This window comes from Carcharodon carcharias, chromosome 15, assembly GCF_017639515.1.
Source record: "Carcharodon carcharias isolate sCarCar2 chromosome 15, sCarCar2.pri, whole genome shotgun sequence".
Taxonomy (NCBI): Eukaryota; Metazoa; Chordata; class Chondrichthyes; order Lamniformes; family Lamnidae; genus Carcharodon; species Carcharodon carcharias.
In genome coordinates, this window is record NC_054481.1 from 84,100,077 (window position 1) to 84,121,479 (window position 21,403).

General features: G+C 42.6%; 1 protein-coding gene across 6 annotated transcripts in view; it reads left to right on the forward strand.

Moving 5' to 3' along the window:
• Positions 1-21,403, forward strand: part of zbtb40 (zinc finger and BTB domain containing 40) — a 98,421-nt gene that overhangs the window by 41,451 nt on the left and 35,567 nt on the right. For 5 of the 6 annotated variants that reach the window (XM_041206292.1, XM_041206289.1, XM_041206290.1 and 2 more), the window contains 4 exons: positions 1,642-1,778; positions 6,193-6,364; positions 8,099-8,521; positions 12,160-12,366. In XM_041206292.1, coding sequence (XP_041062226.1) covers positions 1,642-1,778; positions 6,193-6,364; positions 8,099-8,521; positions 12,160-12,366 — 939 coding nt within the window. The remainder of the gene's footprint in view (positions 1-1,641; positions 1,779-6,192; positions 6,365-8,098; positions 8,522-12,159; positions 12,367-21,403) is intronic. The other variant, XM_041206295.1, reaches the window with a different exon arrangement.

Sequence of the window (21,403 nt, forward strand, 5' to 3'; positions counted from 1 at the left end):
GAATCCCCCGCTATCAATATTTTGGGGATTACCATTGACCAGGAACTGAATTGGACCAGCCACATAAATACTGTGGCTACAAGAGCAGGTCAAAGGCTGGGAATTCTGCAACGAGTAACTCACCACCTGACTCCCCAAAGCCTGTCCAGCATCCACAAGGCACAATTCAGGAGTGTGATGGAATACTCTCCATTTGCCTGGATGAGTGCAGCTCAAGAAGCTCAACATGATCCAGGACAAAGCAGCCCACTTGATGGGCACCCCATTCACTACCTTAAACATTCACTCCCTCCACCACCGACGCACAGTGGTGCAGTGTGTACCACCTACAAGATGTACTGCAGCAGCTCACCAAAGCTCCTTTGACAGCACCTTTCAAACTTGCAACCTCTACCACCTTGGTGGAAAAGGGCAGCAGATGCATAATCATCTGCAAGTTCCCCTCCAAGCCACACACCATCCTGGCTTAGAACTATCTTGCTGTTCCTTCACTGTTGCCAGGGCAAAATGCTGGTACTCTCTCCCAAACAGCACTGTGGGTGTGCCTACACCACATGGACTGAGTATTTCAAGAAGGCAAGCTCACCACCATCATTTCGTGGGCAGTAGGGATGGGCAATAAATACTGGCCCAGTCAGTAAAAATACTGGCCCTGCCCTGTGAATGAATAATTTAAAAATATATCATTTTTGTATTGTAATGAGTGTGCGTATCTTTTGTCGTTCATTTTTTAGGAAGTTTTCATGAAGGAGACATTCTGTCATATTTACCAGAGGAAAATCTTTGGAATTCACTTAAAAGTCATGGATCAAAATGGACTAGAAAATAAACCACCATTTATTTGTGGCTTTTTTTAATTAATGAGTCAATAATGATGTTCTACCTCTATAACTGTGCGTGTGGTATAACTATAAATTCCACATTGTACTGGCCTCCCACTTCAGATTCTAGCATGACATTGGGAGCTGATAAATTCCATAAACCATTGGGTCATTGCTGATGTTTGTCTACTGACGCAAGACACCAAAACCAAGCCAAGAAAGCTGTCTCCTGTAGGAATACCAGTTACAAACTGGTAGCAGGTGTGTGCAGCTGTGGGCTGGTGTGACCTGTGTTAGTCAAGTCACAATAATTCAGTGCATAACTTCCCACCATAAAAGTGGTTAGATTTTCAGAAGTAGTTATAGATACCATTGCATGTGACCATTACAATTGAAATGTGTTGAAGAAAGTTTCACTCAAATTCAGACATGTGGCTGTAGCAATAATAAATGTTATAGAGAAAGCTTGTCCAACTATGTTATTCACCAACATCAAGATTCTAGATTTTGCAGGTGATTCTGGTATTGACACTGATGTAATTTTTTCTGATTTAAATCTATCCTGGTGAATAGCTATCAGCTTCCCTATTAGCTCTACAGAAACCTTTCCATCAAAAGTAATTATGACAGATCCCTTGTTGGTCCCTTTTATGCAATGTGGTGATTATGACAGCAACATGAGAAGATGTGCCAAAGAAGTAGACATAAAGTTTTCTCAAGGCATGAATGTTAATTTAAAACGGTTCTGCATGTGTCAATCTTGTGTGTAAGTACATAGCTGTAGGTGTGGACTGATTTTATTTTTTCTGATCTTTTCCAGTGAGTGACAAGGAAAGTAAAGCTGTGGATATTTTGAGAAGACATAGACAGTTGATCACCGATGCAATTGATGATATCAGCTCGCTTCTCGATTGTTTCATGCCTGGTGTAGAGAATCTTCCCACTGAAACAATAGAGGTGCTTTATTTTTACATGTTCAATATTTTACCCAAGTTTATAGTTTTTTTTTACCCAAAAAAATGCTATTGAACCAACTTACAGTGATAAGTTCATGTTAGTTGATCTTCTGTGGAATTTGCATGGGGAATTAAGACCATTTGTAGTCTTCAGGTGAAGTGAGGTAAGGGATAATTTGACCAGGGTTATATACTAGGTATTTTTGTACTTTGCTTTATACATGTTTATATTGTTGAATAATAAACTTGCAATACTTTAAGTAAAGTTGTTGGGAGAAGGCTGATGTTCTGGAAGATGCAAAGCTGAAATTTTCAGGTGCTGCCATTGACTAGAAAGAGTAATTGTAGTGTGACAAGTTTACATAGGCTGTTTCCATTATAAATATGAACATAGGAGTTTGGAACAGAGAACAGTTGATGCAGAAGTATGCCAAAAAAAGTTGACAATAGGTTTTGTTAGCTTATTCATACATTATAAATAGATATGTACATATTCTTCCCAGTTGATTTCCTGCTCTATGTAGCATTCAGAGATGCTTAATATGCAGTTTCTGCCAGTCCAACTGTGTAATTGGTCCGTTTAAGCTGAAATTTCCTCTGTTTGTGTGAAAGCTTCCTTGTCTGCACTTCCTGCTGCTGTTTTTACTATGCAGCAGCTTCATGTGATGTATGTGAGGTGCAGTCCTGAATCTTAACAGAGAATGTTTTAATGTTCTTTGTTATAGTGTATTTAGAATTGCTAGACAGAAGTAATATATCAATATAAAAAGCAAAATGCAGCAGATGCTTCAATTCTGAAATAAAAACAGAAAATATCAGCTCAAGCAGCATGTGTGGAGAGAGGAAGGCAGGGCTAACACTTTGTTAGAACCAGAAACTAGATATAAGAACATAGGAAATAGGAGCGGACAGAGACTATCCAGCCTGTCAAGCCAGCTCTGCTGTTCAAAATGATCATAGCTGATCTTGGGCTTCAATTCCATTTTCCCACCCGCTCCCCATATCCCTTGATTCCCTGAGAGGCCCAAAATCTTCTGTCGCAGCCCTAAATATATTCAATGGTGGTGCATCCACGACCCTCTGGGGCAGAGAATTCCAAAGATTCACATCCCTCTGAGTGGAAATTTCTCCTCATCTCAGTCCTAAATAATTGGCCCCTAATCCTGAAACCTGAAAGAGAAAGTGGTCAATGATTATGTTGATGGGGTGAGATGTAGAGTGGGAGGAGTCTCATGTGGAGCATAAATATTGACACAGGCTGGTTGAGTTGAAATACCTGTGTGAGCTGCAGGCACCATGTAATTCTATTTAATGTTATAGCTGGACAGCTTCTAAACAGCAACAGAGCCAAAGTAAATGGGGCAGGTGGTTTGATGGGAGACAAGAGATGATTAAATGGCACAAGTGATAATGATAGTAAGTATCCTGTCTTCCTATGTCCCTGTAGATTGAGGCCAATAACTTATTTGGAATTTCAGCTGACACTTGTATGACATTATTGTACATTTTTAGATAAAGATTTTCTCACCTAATTTCTCCCCATTTTCCCTCTTCCTTTGTTGACAATGCAGTTCTTGAGGATGCAATTTCTTGGGTTTGAACTCCTCATGTCAGCTTACACATTGAATGTTGGCAGGTTGTTTGGCTATAGGTCCATCACAGCTGAAACCTTATACAACTTACCCCGTGATTTATAATTTAACCTATACTTAAACTAGTTCTTTTTTCACAAAACCCATAGTTGAATAATTTAACCCCTCGTTCTGCAGGGTACTCCACATTATATAAGTTAAATGCAGTTTATATAATTATGTAAGTTAACCCTTTAATATATAATGCAACCCTTATTTATGCAGTTTCATCTGTCATTTTGCCATTGGTATTTAGGTAAGTGTAATACTGCAAGGTCATTGGAATCTTTTTATGGTTCTGTGCTATTTATTGCATTTTTAAAATCCTGTTTTGCTTTTCATCATCTTATCCCAAACATCACCACGCGGTGGAATGCAGAAATTGAGCAAAACTTGAGAAATAGATATACAGCTTCGATCATGGCCATTTCAGCACCAACAAAGCAGCTCTTCACAGTAGTTCGCTCCTTGTATGGATAGAATGTAGGGGGGTGGAAAAGCAGAACACATGCAGGAAAAAGTATTGAGTTCAGGTGAAAGGTTACAACTTGAAAAGGTAATTCTGTTTCCCTCTCCACAGATACTGCTGCAGGACCTGCTGAGTATTTCCAGCATTTCCTGTTTTAATTTCCAAGCTAGTGTAATCACTCCCAGGGAAATTCAGAGTGCCTCGGTTTTAGAGCACAATGTTTCTGATCTGTCATTCCACCTATGCTTGAAAATGACTTCAAAGTCCCATTTCTGCTTTATGCTGCCAGTGGCTTAAAGGTGTTCTCTTATGGCTGCTGCCATTTTAGTTGCATTCTTATCGCTCTTCTACCACCATTGAATCTAGCCAGAGCTTGGACACCTTTGCTATAGCTCTTTCAGAATAAAAGTGTGCATTGTTATGCATGTCGGCAAATGCCAATAGCAATGGCCACAGAATGTGCTTTATTAAAGTGAAAAGGCATACACTCTGCAGAGTGCTTGTAAAATAAAATCTTTTACTCTGTGTATTTGACCCCTTTATTAAAATTTAAATCATGTGGATGAAATGATATTGCATAATATTGCAGTGCAAATGCATTTAGGTAAAATGTATTTCTCCACCATTTAAACAAGTTAATGCATTGTTAAAATAACATGCAAGTATGTCCTCCCTGCTGGAGTGTGTAGTTATGGTCAAGAACACAAAGAGGTTGTGAAGTGGGAAATGACCACCTGTAGGAAAGTCTCCCTCTAAGAGTTTTGTAGTGTTATGGCAGCAGAGCTGTTCCTCATGTGATCTTTTCCCAATCTTAGTTCTCAATTTGAGACAGGAATATCTGTATTTTCATTGGTTGGGGTAAATAGAACATGAAGATACCGGCAAAGATTGAGAAGATGGTTAGGTGGGCGGTAGTGGTGGGGTCTGGGTTGCTTGGGCAAGAGGAAGATGGTTTTTGGAAGAATGACCAAAGCTCTTAACAAGATAGATTCTCTCTTCTTGCTCTAGCTCACCTGCCCTGCCCTGTCTAGACCGCTTGTCCCACCCTGCCAGCCCTGCCCTGCCCCACCCACTCTACCTTGAAGAATAGACTCATCCAGTGTCTTGGGCCAAAGGCCACAAAAAACTAATTAGATTATCAAAGGGGACTGGAGTGGTTGACTAAAAGCTAAGAGTTCAAGGTCATCAGTGACATGTTTTTTCTTGTCAAGTTCCGATTTATGGGCAAACAGCTCTCATTATTTAGGTGCAATTATGATTCCAGCTTTGACAGGAGCTTGCGGTAGCCCTACATTTCAATGTTCTTCAAATGGCTGGCTTAATAATGTTGATGTAATAATCATCCTTCAAGCTAAAACCAGAACTCAATAACTGTACAGTTTTCAGATGAGAAATTTAGGCTCGCAGGTATTCATTAGTTTAAGAAAAGCAACAAACAAGTTAAATCCAAATTCAAGTGCCTAGGTAGAAGTAAAGAGCAGACTAGATACATGTGCTTTGTGACCCTGATAAAGCAGACAGTTAATGTGTTCCCACCCACACTGGGAACTACTATTTTGAAGAAAAGCAAAAGCTCAGCCTAAAGTAAGTCTTTTTCATATAATGACTGACTGATTTATATGGCAATGCCACACAGCATGATTTCACCTCATTTATATTTGGTTGGTAAAATTCTTAATGTTACAAATATTGATTGATTTCAGTTGGTTTGATGTGATGGTACAGAATACATGAGGGAGTGTCTCTGTGCCATCACAGGTACCGAGTACTTTAACTTATGTGGAGGTTCAGCCATCCATAAATGATCGACTGTTGGGAACTGGGTTCATGTCTTCAATGAGCGACAAAAAGATGCTTCAGTACAAGGAGGGAAAGTTGGAGAGCATGCAGATTGTTTGTTCACATTAAGGAATAAGGCAACAAAAAAAAAACTATACATAGTCTATTGACATGGAAGCTGTGATTACAATATCAACTACATGTAGTTGAAGTGTTCCGTGTAATAAGTATTGGCCCCTGCATGCAATCTAATGGGAGAAAAATGGCGGGTTAGTATCTATATTTTATAATAATCCTAGCTGGGTGTAACAGTCCTGAATCTGATTGTAAAGGAGTATGTGGAGTTCCTGGTTTAGGGAGCTTGAATAGATATGGGGAAACTTACTCACCTGATTAGTAATTATTCAAGAGATGTGACTTGCTCAGTGTAGACTAGGATAATTACTAACATGTGGAATTTAACATTACCCTAAAGAAACTCATTTTATAAATTCTATTGTATCATTTGGATGGTTTATATTTCTTCCTACTGTCAGATTTTGAAGAGCTGCTGTTACAAGGAGACTGCTGGTCAGTCATTAGAAAGCATTCTGGGTAAAATTCTAGAAGAGCGACTCATTCCTGCCCTGACGTTCTGTAGACTCTTGCATATGATCAGTGAGTCCCATCCGTCCCTTGAATTGGTAATAAAGGCGATGGAGCATGCAGGTAACCGTTCAATAAAGGGTTTACATATATAGTTTATGGGCAAGGGTGGAAGTAGCATTTTAAAGTTTTGACCTCTGGTATTAGAACACTAATATTCAGTTCCTTCGGAAGTCCATTTGCTTGCTTTGCACCAATACAGCTACATGGAATAATTCAAGTTTTACGCTGATTGTGATGCAAGTTAATTTTCAGGTGCTCCCCATTATTTGTGGCTGTTGCTCGCACCTTTACAGAGTTGGAATGCTGACATTGTGGGAATTTTCCTGATTTTCTGTATTGTTTCAACCTGATTACTTCTGGATAAAAGACCAGTGGACTGCTTCCTTACTTTACCTAAACCCCTACTTGTAATTTCAACAAACCTTCCAGCTCTTGGCCTGCATCGCTTCATATAGTGAGCTTGCTAAAGGTTTAACATGAGCACTCAAGAAAACTAATGCTGATCCACAAAGCTGAGTATTTGCAATATATTTCTTCAGTGATAACCAATGAATCTACCTACTAAATCTTGATGGTGTGAAGCAGCCAACTTTATGTACTGAACTTAAAACAACCGAAAGACTAAAGGAGTTACAGTTAAGAAAGGCGGAAGTGATTTTCCCCTCTGACCTTGCCTGCAAAAGCTGTTCTCTTGCCCCTTGGACTGATGTCCCTTCAGCACTAACTTCTGTTGGAGAGATAGGGTAGTCTTTTGCAGATTTAAAACCCAATTAGCAGGTGGAAAGCACGAGTTCACAATGCACCACCAAATCACTAAATATTTTTAGTGAAACGATAGAAAGCTGAAAATTTATATAAGACTATCCAGCAATCAGTTTTAAAATAAAGCACAGAATTCAAATATAATTTTAGGATGTGGTGTAAAATTGATACCTATATGTTTATTCTTTGATATAAAGGATAAGCTTTTTTGGTTATCACTGAGGGAGATATATGTTGTAAAATAGAGCACCTGGCACTCACTGGTTAACATAGCTTATCAGGATGAAGAGCAAATGAACTTCTGCCGTTTCTACACCAGCCTGGATTTTTCCAATTCCAGTACCAAGCTCTACAGAAGCCCTTAAGTTTAGTACCAAAATCGGAATAGTTTTGAGCAGTGAACTCGCACTCATTTGCAACTGAACTGAAAGGTTTTTAATTATTTTAATCTAGTAGAGAGGAAAACATTTTCATTTATAATATAAACAGAAAATGTTAGAAATACTTAGCAGATCTGGCAGCACCTGTGGAGGGAGAAACAGAATTAATGTTTCAGAAGTTCTGATGACCTGAAACAGTAACTGTTTCTTTCTCCACAGATATTGCCAGACGTCCTGAGTATTTCCAGTATTTTGTGTTTTGATTTCACATATTTCCAGCATCGGGAATATTTTTCTTTTGTATTAAAGCTTTTCATTTCATTAGGTTGGACCAGGTCCCAAATCCCAGAGGTGAAAGGACTTTGATCTGTTAAACTCTGCTCTCTAGCCCCCTAACCTGCAGCAGCTTTTTATTAAAAGTAATATTTAACAAAGCTGTACCTGGAAGTTTAAGCTTGTAGATCTTGCAAGTTTGTGTATTACCTTTACACAGATTGCAAACAGTAATCTAATGTTGCAGCCTTCTCTGGAAGTATGAAAATAGACATTTTTTACAAATCTGTTTTACAATATTCATGATTAACAATTTATAGAATTATTATTGGAAATGTAAATTCTGAAGCCTGTAAATGTAATTCTCTACATTTTTCAGGACTAATGAAAGAACCAGTGAGTGACATGGAAGAGGATCAGAAGGAAGACCTGATGGATCAGGAAGAGAGAAGTGAAGAAGATACAGAGCACCCAGAGGACACTGGTCATGACAGAGAGGGTGATAGCGAACCTACTACAGAAATAAAGAAAGTGAAGCGCAAATCTGGAGCCAAGCAGTCCTTTATCTGCAGCGCATGTGGCAAGACTTTTACATTTAAATGTCGTCTTGAACTGCACCTCACCCGCTGCCGCAGTATCAGTCACGTTAAAGTAGCTAGCTGCGAGGAATGTGGCGAGACCAGAACTTCCCAGAAGGACCTAGAAAGGCACAGAGTAGAAGTGCACGATGCACCAAGGGGAAAGAGGAGGCGGTTACCTGTGACTTGTGACATCTGCGGGAAATCCTTTGCTCACCAGTCAGGTTAGAAAGCAGCTTGTGGGATTCTTTTATATAATTGGTCGAATCAGCAGTAACAAATCAGTTAGAGCACTCAAACTTCTGAAAGTGTCAATGGAATGGAAGAAGATAAATTGGGCAAAATATTGAATGCACATTTTCTAGAAGCATTCACTGGTGAAGATGCAACTATCTAATATCTGCAGTATACCCAAAATCTTAAGAGGACTTCTTAGGCAGTGTGACAGAGTTTAAGTTAGGAGAACATAGCCCTAACTAATCACTTGTTCCAGATTATATATATCCTCAGGTGCAGAAGGAGACTTGGGGAGGAGGCATGTGGGTGACTGGCTGGTTTTTTTATATGTATCCATGGGATGTGGGCAATGCTGGCTTGGCCACGATTTATTGCCTATCCTTAATTGCCCTTGACAAGGTGGTGACAAGCTGCCTTCTTGAACCGCTGCAGTCCATGTGCTGTAGGTACATCCACAGTGCAGTTAGGGAGGGAGTTGCAGAAGTTGGACCCAGTGGCAATGAAGGAACGGCGATATATTTCCAAGTCAGGATGGTGAGTTCATTGGAGGGGAACTTCCCGGTGGTGATGTGCGCCTTTGTTTGCTGCCCTTGTCCTTATAGAAGGTAGCGGTCGTGGGTTTGGAAGGTGCATCCAAGGAGCCTTGGTGAGTTCTTGCAATGTATCTTGCAGATGGTGCACACTGCTGCCACTGTGCGTTGTTGGTGGAGAGCTCGAATGTTTGTGGATGGGGTGCCAATCAAGGGGGCTGCTTTGTCCTGGATGATGTCAAGCTGCTTGAATTTTGTTGGAGCTGCACTCATCCAGGAAAATGGAGAGTATTTCATCAAACTCCTGACTTGTGCCTTGTAGATGGTAGACAGGCTTGGTGAGTCAGGAAGTGAATTACTCACCTTAAGATTCCGAGCCTCTGACCTGCTCATGTAGCCACAGTATTGATATGGTTAGTTCAGTTCAGTTTCTGGTCAATAGTAACTCCCAGGATGTTGATAGTGAGGGATGCAACGATGGTAATAGCATTGAATGCCAGTGGGCAATGGCTAGATTCTCTCTTGTTAAAAGATGGTCATTGTGTGGTGCAAATGTTATTTGCCATTTGTCATCCCAGTCTGGATATTGTCCAGGTCTTGCTGCATTTGGACATGGACTGCTTCAGTATCTGAGGAGTCACGAATTGTGTAGAACATTGTGCAATCATCAGCGAACATCGCCACTTCTGACCTTATGATGGAAGGAAGGTCATTGATGAAACAGCTGAAGCTGTTTGAGTCTAGGACACTACCCTGAGGAACTCCTGTGGCGGTATCCTGGAACTGAGATGATTGACCCCCAACTCACAACCATTTTCCTTTGTATTAGGTATGATACCAACCAGCAAAGAGTTTCCTCGCTGATTCCCATTGACCACAGTTTTGCTTATGCTCCTTGATGCTACAAACAGCCAAATGCTTCCATGATGTCAAGGGCAGTTACTCTCACCTCACTTCTGGAATTCAGCTCTTTTGTCCTTGTTTGAACCAATGCTGTAATGAGGTCAGGAGCTGAGTGGCCCTGGCGGAACCCAAACTGAGTGTCAGTGAGAAGGTTATTGCTAAGCAAGTGCCGCTTGAAAGCACTGTTGATTACCAGTTCCATCGCATTACTGATGATTGAGAGTAGATTGATGAGCTGGCAATCAGCCAGGTTTGATTTGTCCTGCTCTTTGTGTACATGATATCTGGGCAATTTTCCACATTGCCAGGTCGATGCCAGTGTTGTAGCTGTACTGGAACAACTTGGCTAGGGGCACGGCAAGTTCTGGAGCATAAGTCTTCAGTACTTTTGTGGAAATATTGCCTGGGCCCATAGCTTTTCAGTACCCATTGCCTTCAGCCATTTCTTGATATGAAGTGGAATGAATCAAATTGGCTCAAGACTGGCATCCGTGATGCTGGGGAGCTCCAAAGGAGGCTGAGGTGGATCAACCACTTAGCGCTTCTGGTTGAAGATTGCTGCAAATGCTTCAGCCTTATCTTTTGTACTGATGTGCTGGGCTCACTCACCATTGAGGATGGGGATATTTGTGGAACCGCCTCCTCCAGTGATTGTCCAACACCTTTTACGATTGGATGTGGCAGGACTGCAGTGCTTAGATTCTGATCCATTGGTTGTGGAGTCGCTCAGCTCTGTCTATTGCTTGCTGCATATGCTGTTTGGCACACAAGTAGTCCTGTTTTGTAGCTTCACCAGGCTGACACCACATATTTAGGTATGCCTGGTGCTGCTCCTGGCACACCCTCCTGCATTCTTCATTGAGCCAGGGTTCATCTCCTGGCTTGATGATAATGGTAGAGTGGGGGCATGCCAGCCATGAGGTTACGGATTGTAGTTGAGTACAATTCTGCTGTTGCTGATGGAACACAGTGCCTCATGGTTGCCCAGCCTTAGTTGTTAGATCTGTTTGAAACCTCATCCCATTTAGCACGGTGGTAGTGCCACACAACACGACTGAGGGTATCCTCAATGTGAAGACTTCATCTCCACAAGGAATGTGCGGTGGTCACTCCTCGTGATACTGCCATGGACAGATGCATCAACGGCAGGCAGGTTGTTGAGGATGAGGTCAAGTATATTTTTCCCTCTTGGTTTCCTCACCACCTGCTACAGACCCAGTCTAGCAGCCACGTCCTTTCGGACTCAGCCAGCTCTGTACTGGTGCTACAGTGCCACACCTAGTGATGGACATTGAAGTCCCCCACCCAAAATCTCTGGCTGTTAATGAGGCTCTGCAGCACTTGAACTAAGCAAATGCAGCAGTGATATTGCTAAAGATGTGAAATTGAGCTGTCAACCATAGGCCCAATATCCAAAAATTCAACGGCCTGAGAAAGGATTTGTGAGAGAGCCAGGCTCCCATAGTTTAGCAAACTTCAAAAATACTCCCCTCGATTTGGTAAACATCTCTGTTCACTGATACAGGTAGTAGAAACATAGCATGCAAGAAACTTTGAAACCTGGTTCATCAGTACAACTTCTGCCATGTTTGGCTGTTTGATATCTGAATCACTGACATTCCTCATTCCTCCTTCGTATTCCATAGCACCTCGCTTATGTTCTCATCCCACCACCCCCACCCTATTGCTGTCCCTCACCCTCCTTGTTGCTATCCCATACCTCTCACCTCTGCCCTTGGGCTGTAGGCGACACAAGTGGACACTGTCTATTGCCTATTCCTGTTTGTCCCAAGAACATTAAGAATCAATCACATAGCATAAAACTTGAGTCACAGGTCAACCAGGAAGGGGTGACAGGACCCTTGCCCTAAAGAATTTATGTAACAAAACAGTCATCAGCACCCACTCAACAATCACTGACTTTCCTGGTTACTTACTGGTGCCAGCCCACAATTTAAATTCACAGATTCCTATGGTGGGATTTGAACTCTTAAACTCTTGGGTGTTTGTGCAGTACCATGACCACTAAGCTACCATACCTTCTACCCCTCAGAAAAACAATCAGCTCAGAGTTCCAAACCCGCTTTCTAATAACCTGTGTACTTTCCCCAATACATAGACAGTGAGATTGTCCTAGTCTCTAGCCTGCTTTGTGTTACATTTAATATTTATACAAGTATTTTTCTCTGCAGGAATGCAGTATCATAAACGCTCTGATCACTTCGATGAGAAACCTTTCTCTTGTAGTGAATGTGGGGCAAAATTTGCAGCAAATTCCACTCTAAAGAATCACCTGAGGCTCCACACTGGAGAGAAACCATTCTTCTGCAAACATTGTGATATGACATTCATGCAGGCTGCTGCGCTGGCCTATCACATGAAGAAAAAGCACTCGGAAGGTATGAACTATATCACTTCACTGTGAAGTTGTCATTTTAAATTTTTTTTGTTATTGACTTTTAATGATGCAATAGTGGAATTGAAAGCTCTGTCTGTGATTTTCCAATTTGCAATCCACTCCACTGTTTTTCAGGAATACTGAGTCAGAAGCTTTCCATTGGCGAGAGGGGAAATTCATACAGATTCACTCTGGAGAAATACTCGAGTCTTGACTGATTTCTGAGTAGATAAGGCAGGAATTGACCACAAGAGACTGGGCAGACCTATTAACGGATAAAACTAGGGATGAACAGTGAAAGTAGATTGAGATATAAGCCCTGCACAAACCCCCAAGGGCAAGAGCTCCACTTGTGCCATTAAACAATCTTTGTAAATAAGAAAAGTTAGAGATAGAATAAGATCTTTCTTTTAATTTTATACTAAGATAAAGGACAATAGCGATCCCATATCTGGGAGGAATATAAAAAGCAGCAAAGAGGTGAAAGAAAGTAATAAGAGCTGCAAAAAAGGATGAGGTCCCCAGCATCACAAATGCCAATCCTTCATGTGACATCAAGGATACTGCAAAGACTATGGGCCCTGATAACATTCTGGCAGAAGTAATTGTTCCAGAACTAGCCCCTCACCATGCTGTTACAGTGCAGTCACAACATTGGCATCCACCCGACAATGTGAAAAGTTGCCCAGTTGTGTCCTGTCCAGAAGAAGCAGTATAAATCCAATCCTGCCAATTACTGACCTCGGTTACCTCTTGATCATCAGCAAAAAAAAAAATAAAAACCTTCCAAGGTGTCGTTGACAGTGCTATCAAGTGGCACTTACACAGCAATAACCTGTTCACTGATGCTCAGTTTGGGTTCTGCCAGAGCTACTCAACTCTTGATATCATTATAGCCTTGGTCCAAACATGGACAAAAGAGCTGAACTCCAGAGGAAGGGTGAGAGTGACTTGACATCAACGTAGCCTTTGACTGAGCATGGCATCAAGGAGCCCTCGTAATATTGAAGTCAATGGGAATCGGGGGAAACCTCTCCGCTGTTTGGAAAATAGTTAACACAAAGAAAGGCAGTTGTAGTTGTTGGAGACCAATCATCTCAGACACAGGACGTTGCTGCAGGAGTTCTCAGGGTAGTGTCCTAGGCCCAACCATCTTCAGCTGCTCCATCAATGACCCTTCCTCCATCATAAGGTCAGAAGTGGGGATGTTCGCCAATGGTTACACAATGTTCAGTACCATTCATAACGCCTCAGATACTGAAGCAGTCCATGTCAGATGCAGCAAGACTTTCGTAATATCCAGGCTTGGGCTGACAAATGTCAAGTAACATTTGCGCCACGGAAGTGCCAGGCAATGACCATCTCCAACCAGACAGAATCTAACCATTTCCCCTTGACATTCAATGGCATTATCATCACTGAATACCTCACTATCAACATCCTGGTGGGGGGGTGGTTTACAATTGACCAGAAACTGAACTGGACTAGCCATAAAAATACTGTATCTACAATAGCAGGTTGGAGGCTGGGAATTCTGCAGAGAGTAACTTGCCTCCTGACTCCACAAAGCCTGTCCACCACCTACAAGGTACAAGTCAGGAGTGTGATGGAATACACTCCACTTGCCTGGATAAGCTCAGCTCCAACAGTACTTAAAGTCAATGCCATCCAGCACAAAGCTGTCTGCTTAATTGGCACCCCATCCACCAACTTAAACATTCACTCCCTCCACTACTGATGCACAGTGGCAGCAGTGTGTGTCATATACAAGATGCACTTCAGGAACTCACCAGTACTCCACTGACAGCATCTTCCAAACCTGTGACCTCTACCACCTTGGAGGACAAGGGCAGCAGATGCATGGGAACACCATCACCTGAAAGTTCTTCTCCAAGCCAATCACTATCTTGACTTGGATCTACGTCACCGTTCCTTCACTGTCATGGGATCAAAATCCAGAACCCCCTTCCTAACAGCGCTGTGAGTATACCTACACCAGATGGACTGCAGCAGCTCGAGAAGGTGGAGCACCACCACCTTCTCAAGGGAATTAGGTATGAGCAACAAATGCTGGCCTTGCCAGGGACACCCTACACCCCATGAAAGAATAAAAACAGTTGTGTTCTTAGATAACACACTCAATTCAGGAATTGTCCCCTTGGATTGGAAAATTACCAATATTACTTCACTATTTAAGAAAGGTAAGAAAGATAAACTAGGACATTATTGGACTAGTAGTCTAACATCTATTGTGGGGTGTTTACTAGAATCTGTTAATTTTGAATGTTTAGCTAAGTATGAGTTGATCAGAGAGAGCCAGCATGGATTTGTTACAATTTATGTCTAATGAATCTGGTTGATTTTTTTTGAGAATGTAACTAATGTTATAGGTAAGCGTCTATAAGATGTTGGTTATATGGATCTCCAGAAGACATTTAACAAGCTTCCACATAAGTGACTTAACAAAAATAAGAGCAAGTAGAATTAAAGGCAAATTTTTGGCTTGATTGGGAAATTGACTAGGAGGTAGGAGATGGAATAGGGGTAAGGAGTATGAATTCAAGTTGGCAGGATGTGTCTAGTGGTGTCCCCAGGGATTGCTACTGAGATCTCAGATTTTTATTCTATTTATTAATGACTTCAACAAAAAAGTAAAGAGATGATAAAAGAATAGAGAATCGTGTTTTCAAGTTTGCTGATTTGTTTTCTTCTTTCATGGGATGTGGGCATCGCTAGCAAGGCTAGCATTTGTTGTCCATCCCCAATTACCCTTGAACTGGGTGGCTTGCTAGGCCATTTCAAAGAGCAGTTAAGAGTCAACCACATTGCAGTGACCGGGTAAGGATGGCAGATTTCTTTCCTAAAAGGATATTAGTGAATCAAATTTTAGAAACCATTGATGACAGTTGTCTTAGTAACCATTATTGATGGTTAGCTTTATAATTCCATCTTCCATGGTGGAATTTGAACCTGTCCCCCAGAGCATTAGTCTGGGCCTCTTGGTTACTGGTCCAGTGACATTAGTACTACATAACCATCTCCTCCAAACAAGTTAGGTGTAGAGAGGAGCAGAAGGTTTCAATGAGACATTGATGGATTAAGTGATTGGTCAAAATTGTGGATGTGGAGTTCACAGTGTGAAGGTTTGAAGTCATCCATTTTGAACCTATGAAAGACAGATCAATGTATTTTCAAAATGGTAAGAAGCTGGGAACTGCAGATGAACAGAAGCAAAGAGATTTGGGGGTCTAAGCACAGAAATGACTAAAAACTAATGGACATGTGTAAAGAATAATTTAAATGCCTTACAGAATATTGATCTTTTTCGAGAGGAATCAAATACAAAGGGGGTGGAAATTACGTTCTGGCTGTACTGGTGAGACTCCATCTAGAGTATTGCATTCAGTTCTAGGCACTGCATTTCAGAAAGGATGTGTTGCCCTAGGAGGGGTGCAGCATAGATTGAGCATAACGATACCAGGGCTAAGTTATCAGGACAGGTTGTATAGACTATGCCCCTATTCCCTTAATTATAGAGGATTGAGGGGTGATTCAATTGAGGTGTTCAAAGTGGTTACAGGATTCAATAAGATTCATAAACTGTAATTCCTGATTGAGAAGTCCAACAAGGGGGTGTAGCCTTAAAATTAGAATTAATGTTGTACATGGTTGATATCAGGAAGCTGCTCTTAAAGGGTGGTGGAAATCTGGACTTCTGTTGCCTGAAAAGCTGTTGAGACTGGGAGTCAATTGAAAATTTAAAAACTGAGTGATAGATTTTTGTTAAGTAGGGGTATTAAGGGTTTTTTCTTTTGTGTGATTGGGGGTCACAGGCTAAGCCAGCATTTATTGCCCATCCCTAAGGCGGTGGTGGGCTGCCTTCTTGAACTGCTGCAGTCCATGTGGTGTAGACATACCCACAGTGCTGTGAGGGAGGGAGATCCAGAATTTTGACCCAGTGACAGTGAAGGAACAATGATATTTTTCCAACTCAGGAAGGTGAGTGGCTTGGAAGGGTATTTGCAGGTGGTGGTTTTCCATCTGACTGCTGCCTGTGTCCTTCTAGATGGTAGTGGTCATGCGTTTGGAAGGTGCTATCTAAGGAGGCTTGCTTGGTGTGTTTCTGCAGTGCACTTTGTAGATGGTTCACACTGCTGCCACTGCATGTTAGTGGTGGAAAGAGAGAATTTTTGTGGAAAGGGTGCCAATCAAGCAGACTGTTGTCCTGGATAGTGACACGCTTCTTGAGTGTTGTTGGAGCTGCACTCATCCAGGCAATTGGAGAGTATTACATCACAGTCCTGACTTGTGCCTTGTAGGTGGTGGGCAGGTTTTTAGAAGTAAGGAGGTTAGAACAAAGAACAAAGAAAAGTACAGCACAGGAACAAGCCCTTCGGCCCTCCGAGCCTTCGCCAATCATATTGCCTGTCACCTAAAGCATTTTGCACTTCTGGGGTCCGTATCCCTTTATTTCCACCTATTCATGTATTTGTCAAGCTGTCTCTTAAATACCACTATCGTACCTGCTTCCACCACCTCCTCTGGCAGCAAATTCCAGACACTCACTACCCTCTACGTAAAAAACTGGCCCTGCACATCTCCTCTATAGTTTTCTCCTCTCACCTTAAATCTATGTCCCCTAGTAATTGACTCTTCCATCCTGGGAAAAAGCTTCTGACTATCTACTCTGTCCATGCCACTTGTAATTTTGTAAACTTCTATCAAGTCGCCCCTCAATCTCTGTCGCTCTAGTGAGAACAATCCGAGTTTCTCCAACCTCTCCTCTTGGCTAATAACCTTCAGACCAGGCAGCATCCTGGTAAATCTCTTCTGCACCCTATCCAACGCCTCCATATCCTTCTGGTAATGTGGCGACCAGAATTGCATGCAATATTCCAAGTGTGGCCTAACCAAGGTTGTATACAGCTGCAGCATGACTTCCCAGCTTTTATACTCAATACCCCTGCCAATGAAGGCAAGCATGCCATATGCCTTTCTGACTACCTTATCCACCAGCATTGCCACTTTCAGGGACCTGTGTACCCAGATCCCTCTGCCCATCAATGCACTTAAGGGTTCTGCCATTTACTGTGTAATTCCTACCTGTATTAGACCTTCCACATGCATTACCTTGCATTTGTCCGGATTAGACTCCATCTGCATTTCTCCGCCCAAGTCTCCAACCGATCTATATCCTGTTGTATCCTTTGACAATCCTCTTCACTATCTGCAACTCCTCCAACCTTAGTGTCGTCTTCAAACTTACTAATTAGCCCAGTTACATTTTCCTCCAAATCATTTATGTATACTCGCTGCAGGGTTCCTAACCTCTGACCTGCTCTTGTAGTCACAATGTTTAAATGGCTTGTCCAGTTTAGTTTCTGGATGTTGATAGTGATCATTACCACTGATAATAATGCCATTGAATGTCAAGGGCGATGGTTGGATTCTTTCTTGTTGGAGATCGTCGTTGCCTGGCACTTGTGTGGTGTGAATGTTACTTGCCATTTGTCAGCCCATGTCTGGAAATTGTCCAGTTCTTGTTGCATTTGACATGGGCTACATCAGTATCTGAGGAGTTGAGAATGGTGCTGAACATAGTGCAATCATCAGTGAACATCCCCACGCCTGACCTTATGATGGAAGGGAGGTCATTGATGAAGCAGCTGAAGATGGTTGGACTTAGGACTCTACCCTGAGGAACTCCTGCAGTGATGTCCTGGATCTGAGATGATTGACCTCCAGCAATCACAAATATCTTTCATTGTGCTAGGCATGAATCCAACCAGTGGAGAGATTTCCCCTTGATTCTCATTGACCTCAGTTTTGCTAGGGCTCCTTGGGGCTACGCTCGGTTAAATACTGCCTTGATGTCAAGGGCGTTCACGCTTGCCTCACCTCTGGAGTTCAGCTCTTTTGTCCATGTTTGAACCAAGGCTGTAACAAGGCCAGGAGCTGAGTGGCCCTGGCTGAACCAAAACTGAGCATGAGTGAGCAGGTTATTGCTAAGCAAGTACCTCTTGATAGCACTGTTGATTACCCCTTCCATCATTAGACTGATCAGTCAGTAATTGGCTGTGTTGGATTTGTCCTGCTTTTTATGTACAGGACATACCTGGGCAATTTCCACATTGCCAGTGTTGTAGCTGTACTGCAACAGCTTGGCTAGGGGAGCAGCAAGTTCTGGAGCACAAGCCTTCAGTACTATTGCCGGAATATTGTCAGGGCCCATAGCCTTTGCAGTAACCAGTGCCTTCAACCATTTCTTGATATCATGTGGAGTGAATCAAATTGGCTGAAGGCTGGCATCTGTGATGCTGGGGTCCTCCAAAGGAGGCCAAGGTGGAACATCCACTCGACACTTCTGGCTAAAGATTATAGCAAATGCTTCAGCCTTATCTTTTGCACTGATGTGCTAGGCTCTTCCATCGTTGACGATGGGGATATTTGTCGAGACTACGACTCCAATAAGTTGTTTAATCGTCCAGCACCGTGCACGACTGGATGTTGCAGAGCTTGGATTTGTTCCATTGGTTGTGGAATCGCTTAGCTCTCTCTATCACTTGCTGTTTGGTACGCAAATAGTTCTTGTGTTGTTGCTTGACACCTCATTTTTAGGTATGCCTGGTGCTGTTAATGTCATGCCCTCCTGCAGCCTTCATTGAAGCAGGTTTGATCCCCTGTCTTGGTGGTAATGGTAAATTGGGGTTACATATTGTGGTTGAGTACAATTCTGCTGCTGTTGCTAATAGCCCACAGTGCTTCATGGATGCCCAGTCTTGAGTTGCTACATCTGTTCGAAATCTGTCTCATGTAGCACAGTGGTAGTGCCACACAACACGATGTAGAGTATCCTCAATGGAAAAACAGGACTTTGTCTCCACAAGGACCGTGCAGTAGTCATTCCTACTGATACGGTCATGGACACATGCATCATGGACAGGCAGTTTAGTCCAGGTTGGTGAGGATGAGGTCAGGTATGTTTTTCCTTCTTGTTGGTTCCCTCACCACCTGCCCCAGACCCAGTCTAGCAGCCATGTCCTTTTGGGGTCAGCCAGCTCGGCCTGTACTGTTGCCACTGTGCCATTCCTGGTGATGGACATTGAAGTCCCCTGCCCAATGCACATCCCGTGCCCTCAGTGCTTCCTCCAAGTGGTGTTCAGCATGGAGGAGCACTGATTCATCAGCCGAGTGTGGGGGAGGGGGTATGCTATGTGGTAACTAGCAGGAGGTTTCCTTGCCCATGTTTTACCTGATGCCATGAGACTTCATGGGGTCCAGAATCGATGTTGAGGACTCCCCGGGCAACTCCCTCTCGACTGCATACCACTGTGCTGCCACCTCTGCTGAGTCTGTCTTGCCCGTGGGACAGGACATACCCAAGGATGGTGGTGGCCTGGGACGTTGTCTGTAAGATATGATTCTGCGCATATGACTGTCTGTCTCCCAATTTTGACACAGTAAGTAAGGTGTTAGTAAAGAGGTCGTTGCAAGGTCAGTAGGGCTGAGTTTGCCGTTGTCATTTCCAGGGCCTAGATTGATTCTGAGTGGTCTGTCCGGTTCCATTCCTTTTAGGCTTTTTAGAGGTTTAATACAACTGAGTGGCTTGCTAGACCATTTCAGAGGGCATTTAAGAATCAACCACATTGCTGTGACCATTGCTGACACAGCAGGTTTCCTTCCCTAAAGGATATTAGTGAACCAGATGATTTTTATGACAATGGTTTCATGGTCATCGTCAGACTTCTAATTCCAGGTGTTTACTGAATTCAAATCTCAATATCTGCCTTGGTAGAATTTGAACCCAGGTCCCAGAGCATTACCCTTGGTCTCTGGATTACTAGTCCAGTGCCAATACCAGCATGGCACTGTCTGTCTCTAGAATCAAGGCAGGTAGATGGAGATAAGGTACAAATCAGCCATGATTTAATTGAACGGCATGATGGTCTAATCGCTGTGCGAGGGACTAAGACCTCACCCTGTATAATTTTTTAATAAGATATATATAAAGACACGCTCTTTGTTATCTCTAAAATGACTGAATCTGTATCTGTCTGTGACCTTGAACAAAATAATCTACCTGGCAGCATTGGAGAAACTCGCTCCTCATTATCCCTGAAGAGCTACTGACGACTCTCCTGTTGATTGCAAAGACCAAATTCCAAGAGCTATACAAAGACCATTTGCATTTCATAATCCCAGCTGACCAGCAGGAGTCTGCTCATCTGCTAAGACAAATGGCCCCACAACCTTCCTTTAATTCTTAATGATTGAGACGTTGAACAATCTCAGCGACCCGGGTGGGGGGGGGGGGGTACACGCCCCTTGTCAGAGACAGTGTGGAGAATTGGGAGTCATGTGATATGGATCCCTGGCTGGTGCAACCAGTAATATTGGCATGCTGGATTACAAAATCAGTCTGCCATTTTGCCATCTAACTAGCAACCTCACAGACAAGGAGCTCTGGCTTGGGTTGCACACCTGGCCCCATCTACACTGCTACTGGAAATTCTGAACCATCGCCTACAAGATTGATTCAACTCTGCCTGCCTGTCTCATCATGTGAAGTCAACATCACTGGAAAAATGAATTATCCAGCGTCGGTTTTTGGGTCAATAACCTCCACGGAAGAATATTTTTAAGGCAGAGGTGGATAGACTCTTGATAAGAAAGGGAGTGTTAGATTATTGGCGGTGGGTGGGTTGCAGATTTCAGATTACTATCAGGTCAGCCATGATCTTATTAAATGGCAGGGTAGGCTCAAGGGGCTAAATGGCCTACTGATCCTTGTTCATATGTAATAATTCATTGGACTTTGATTCTGGACTCTGAGACCCACGTGAAACAATATTTATTTTCTCTGTGGACTCTGCACTTAAACCTTTCCTTTCTCTAGCCCTCTTTTGCTGTTTGAATGCAAAGGGGGTAACATTTGCACCCTCCCATGTTCGAGCAAATAAACTAACCCTTAGGATGAACTCAATCTTGAGTTTGCTGTGGGTTGTTAGCAGAAAATTGGATCACACCAAAACTGAGGG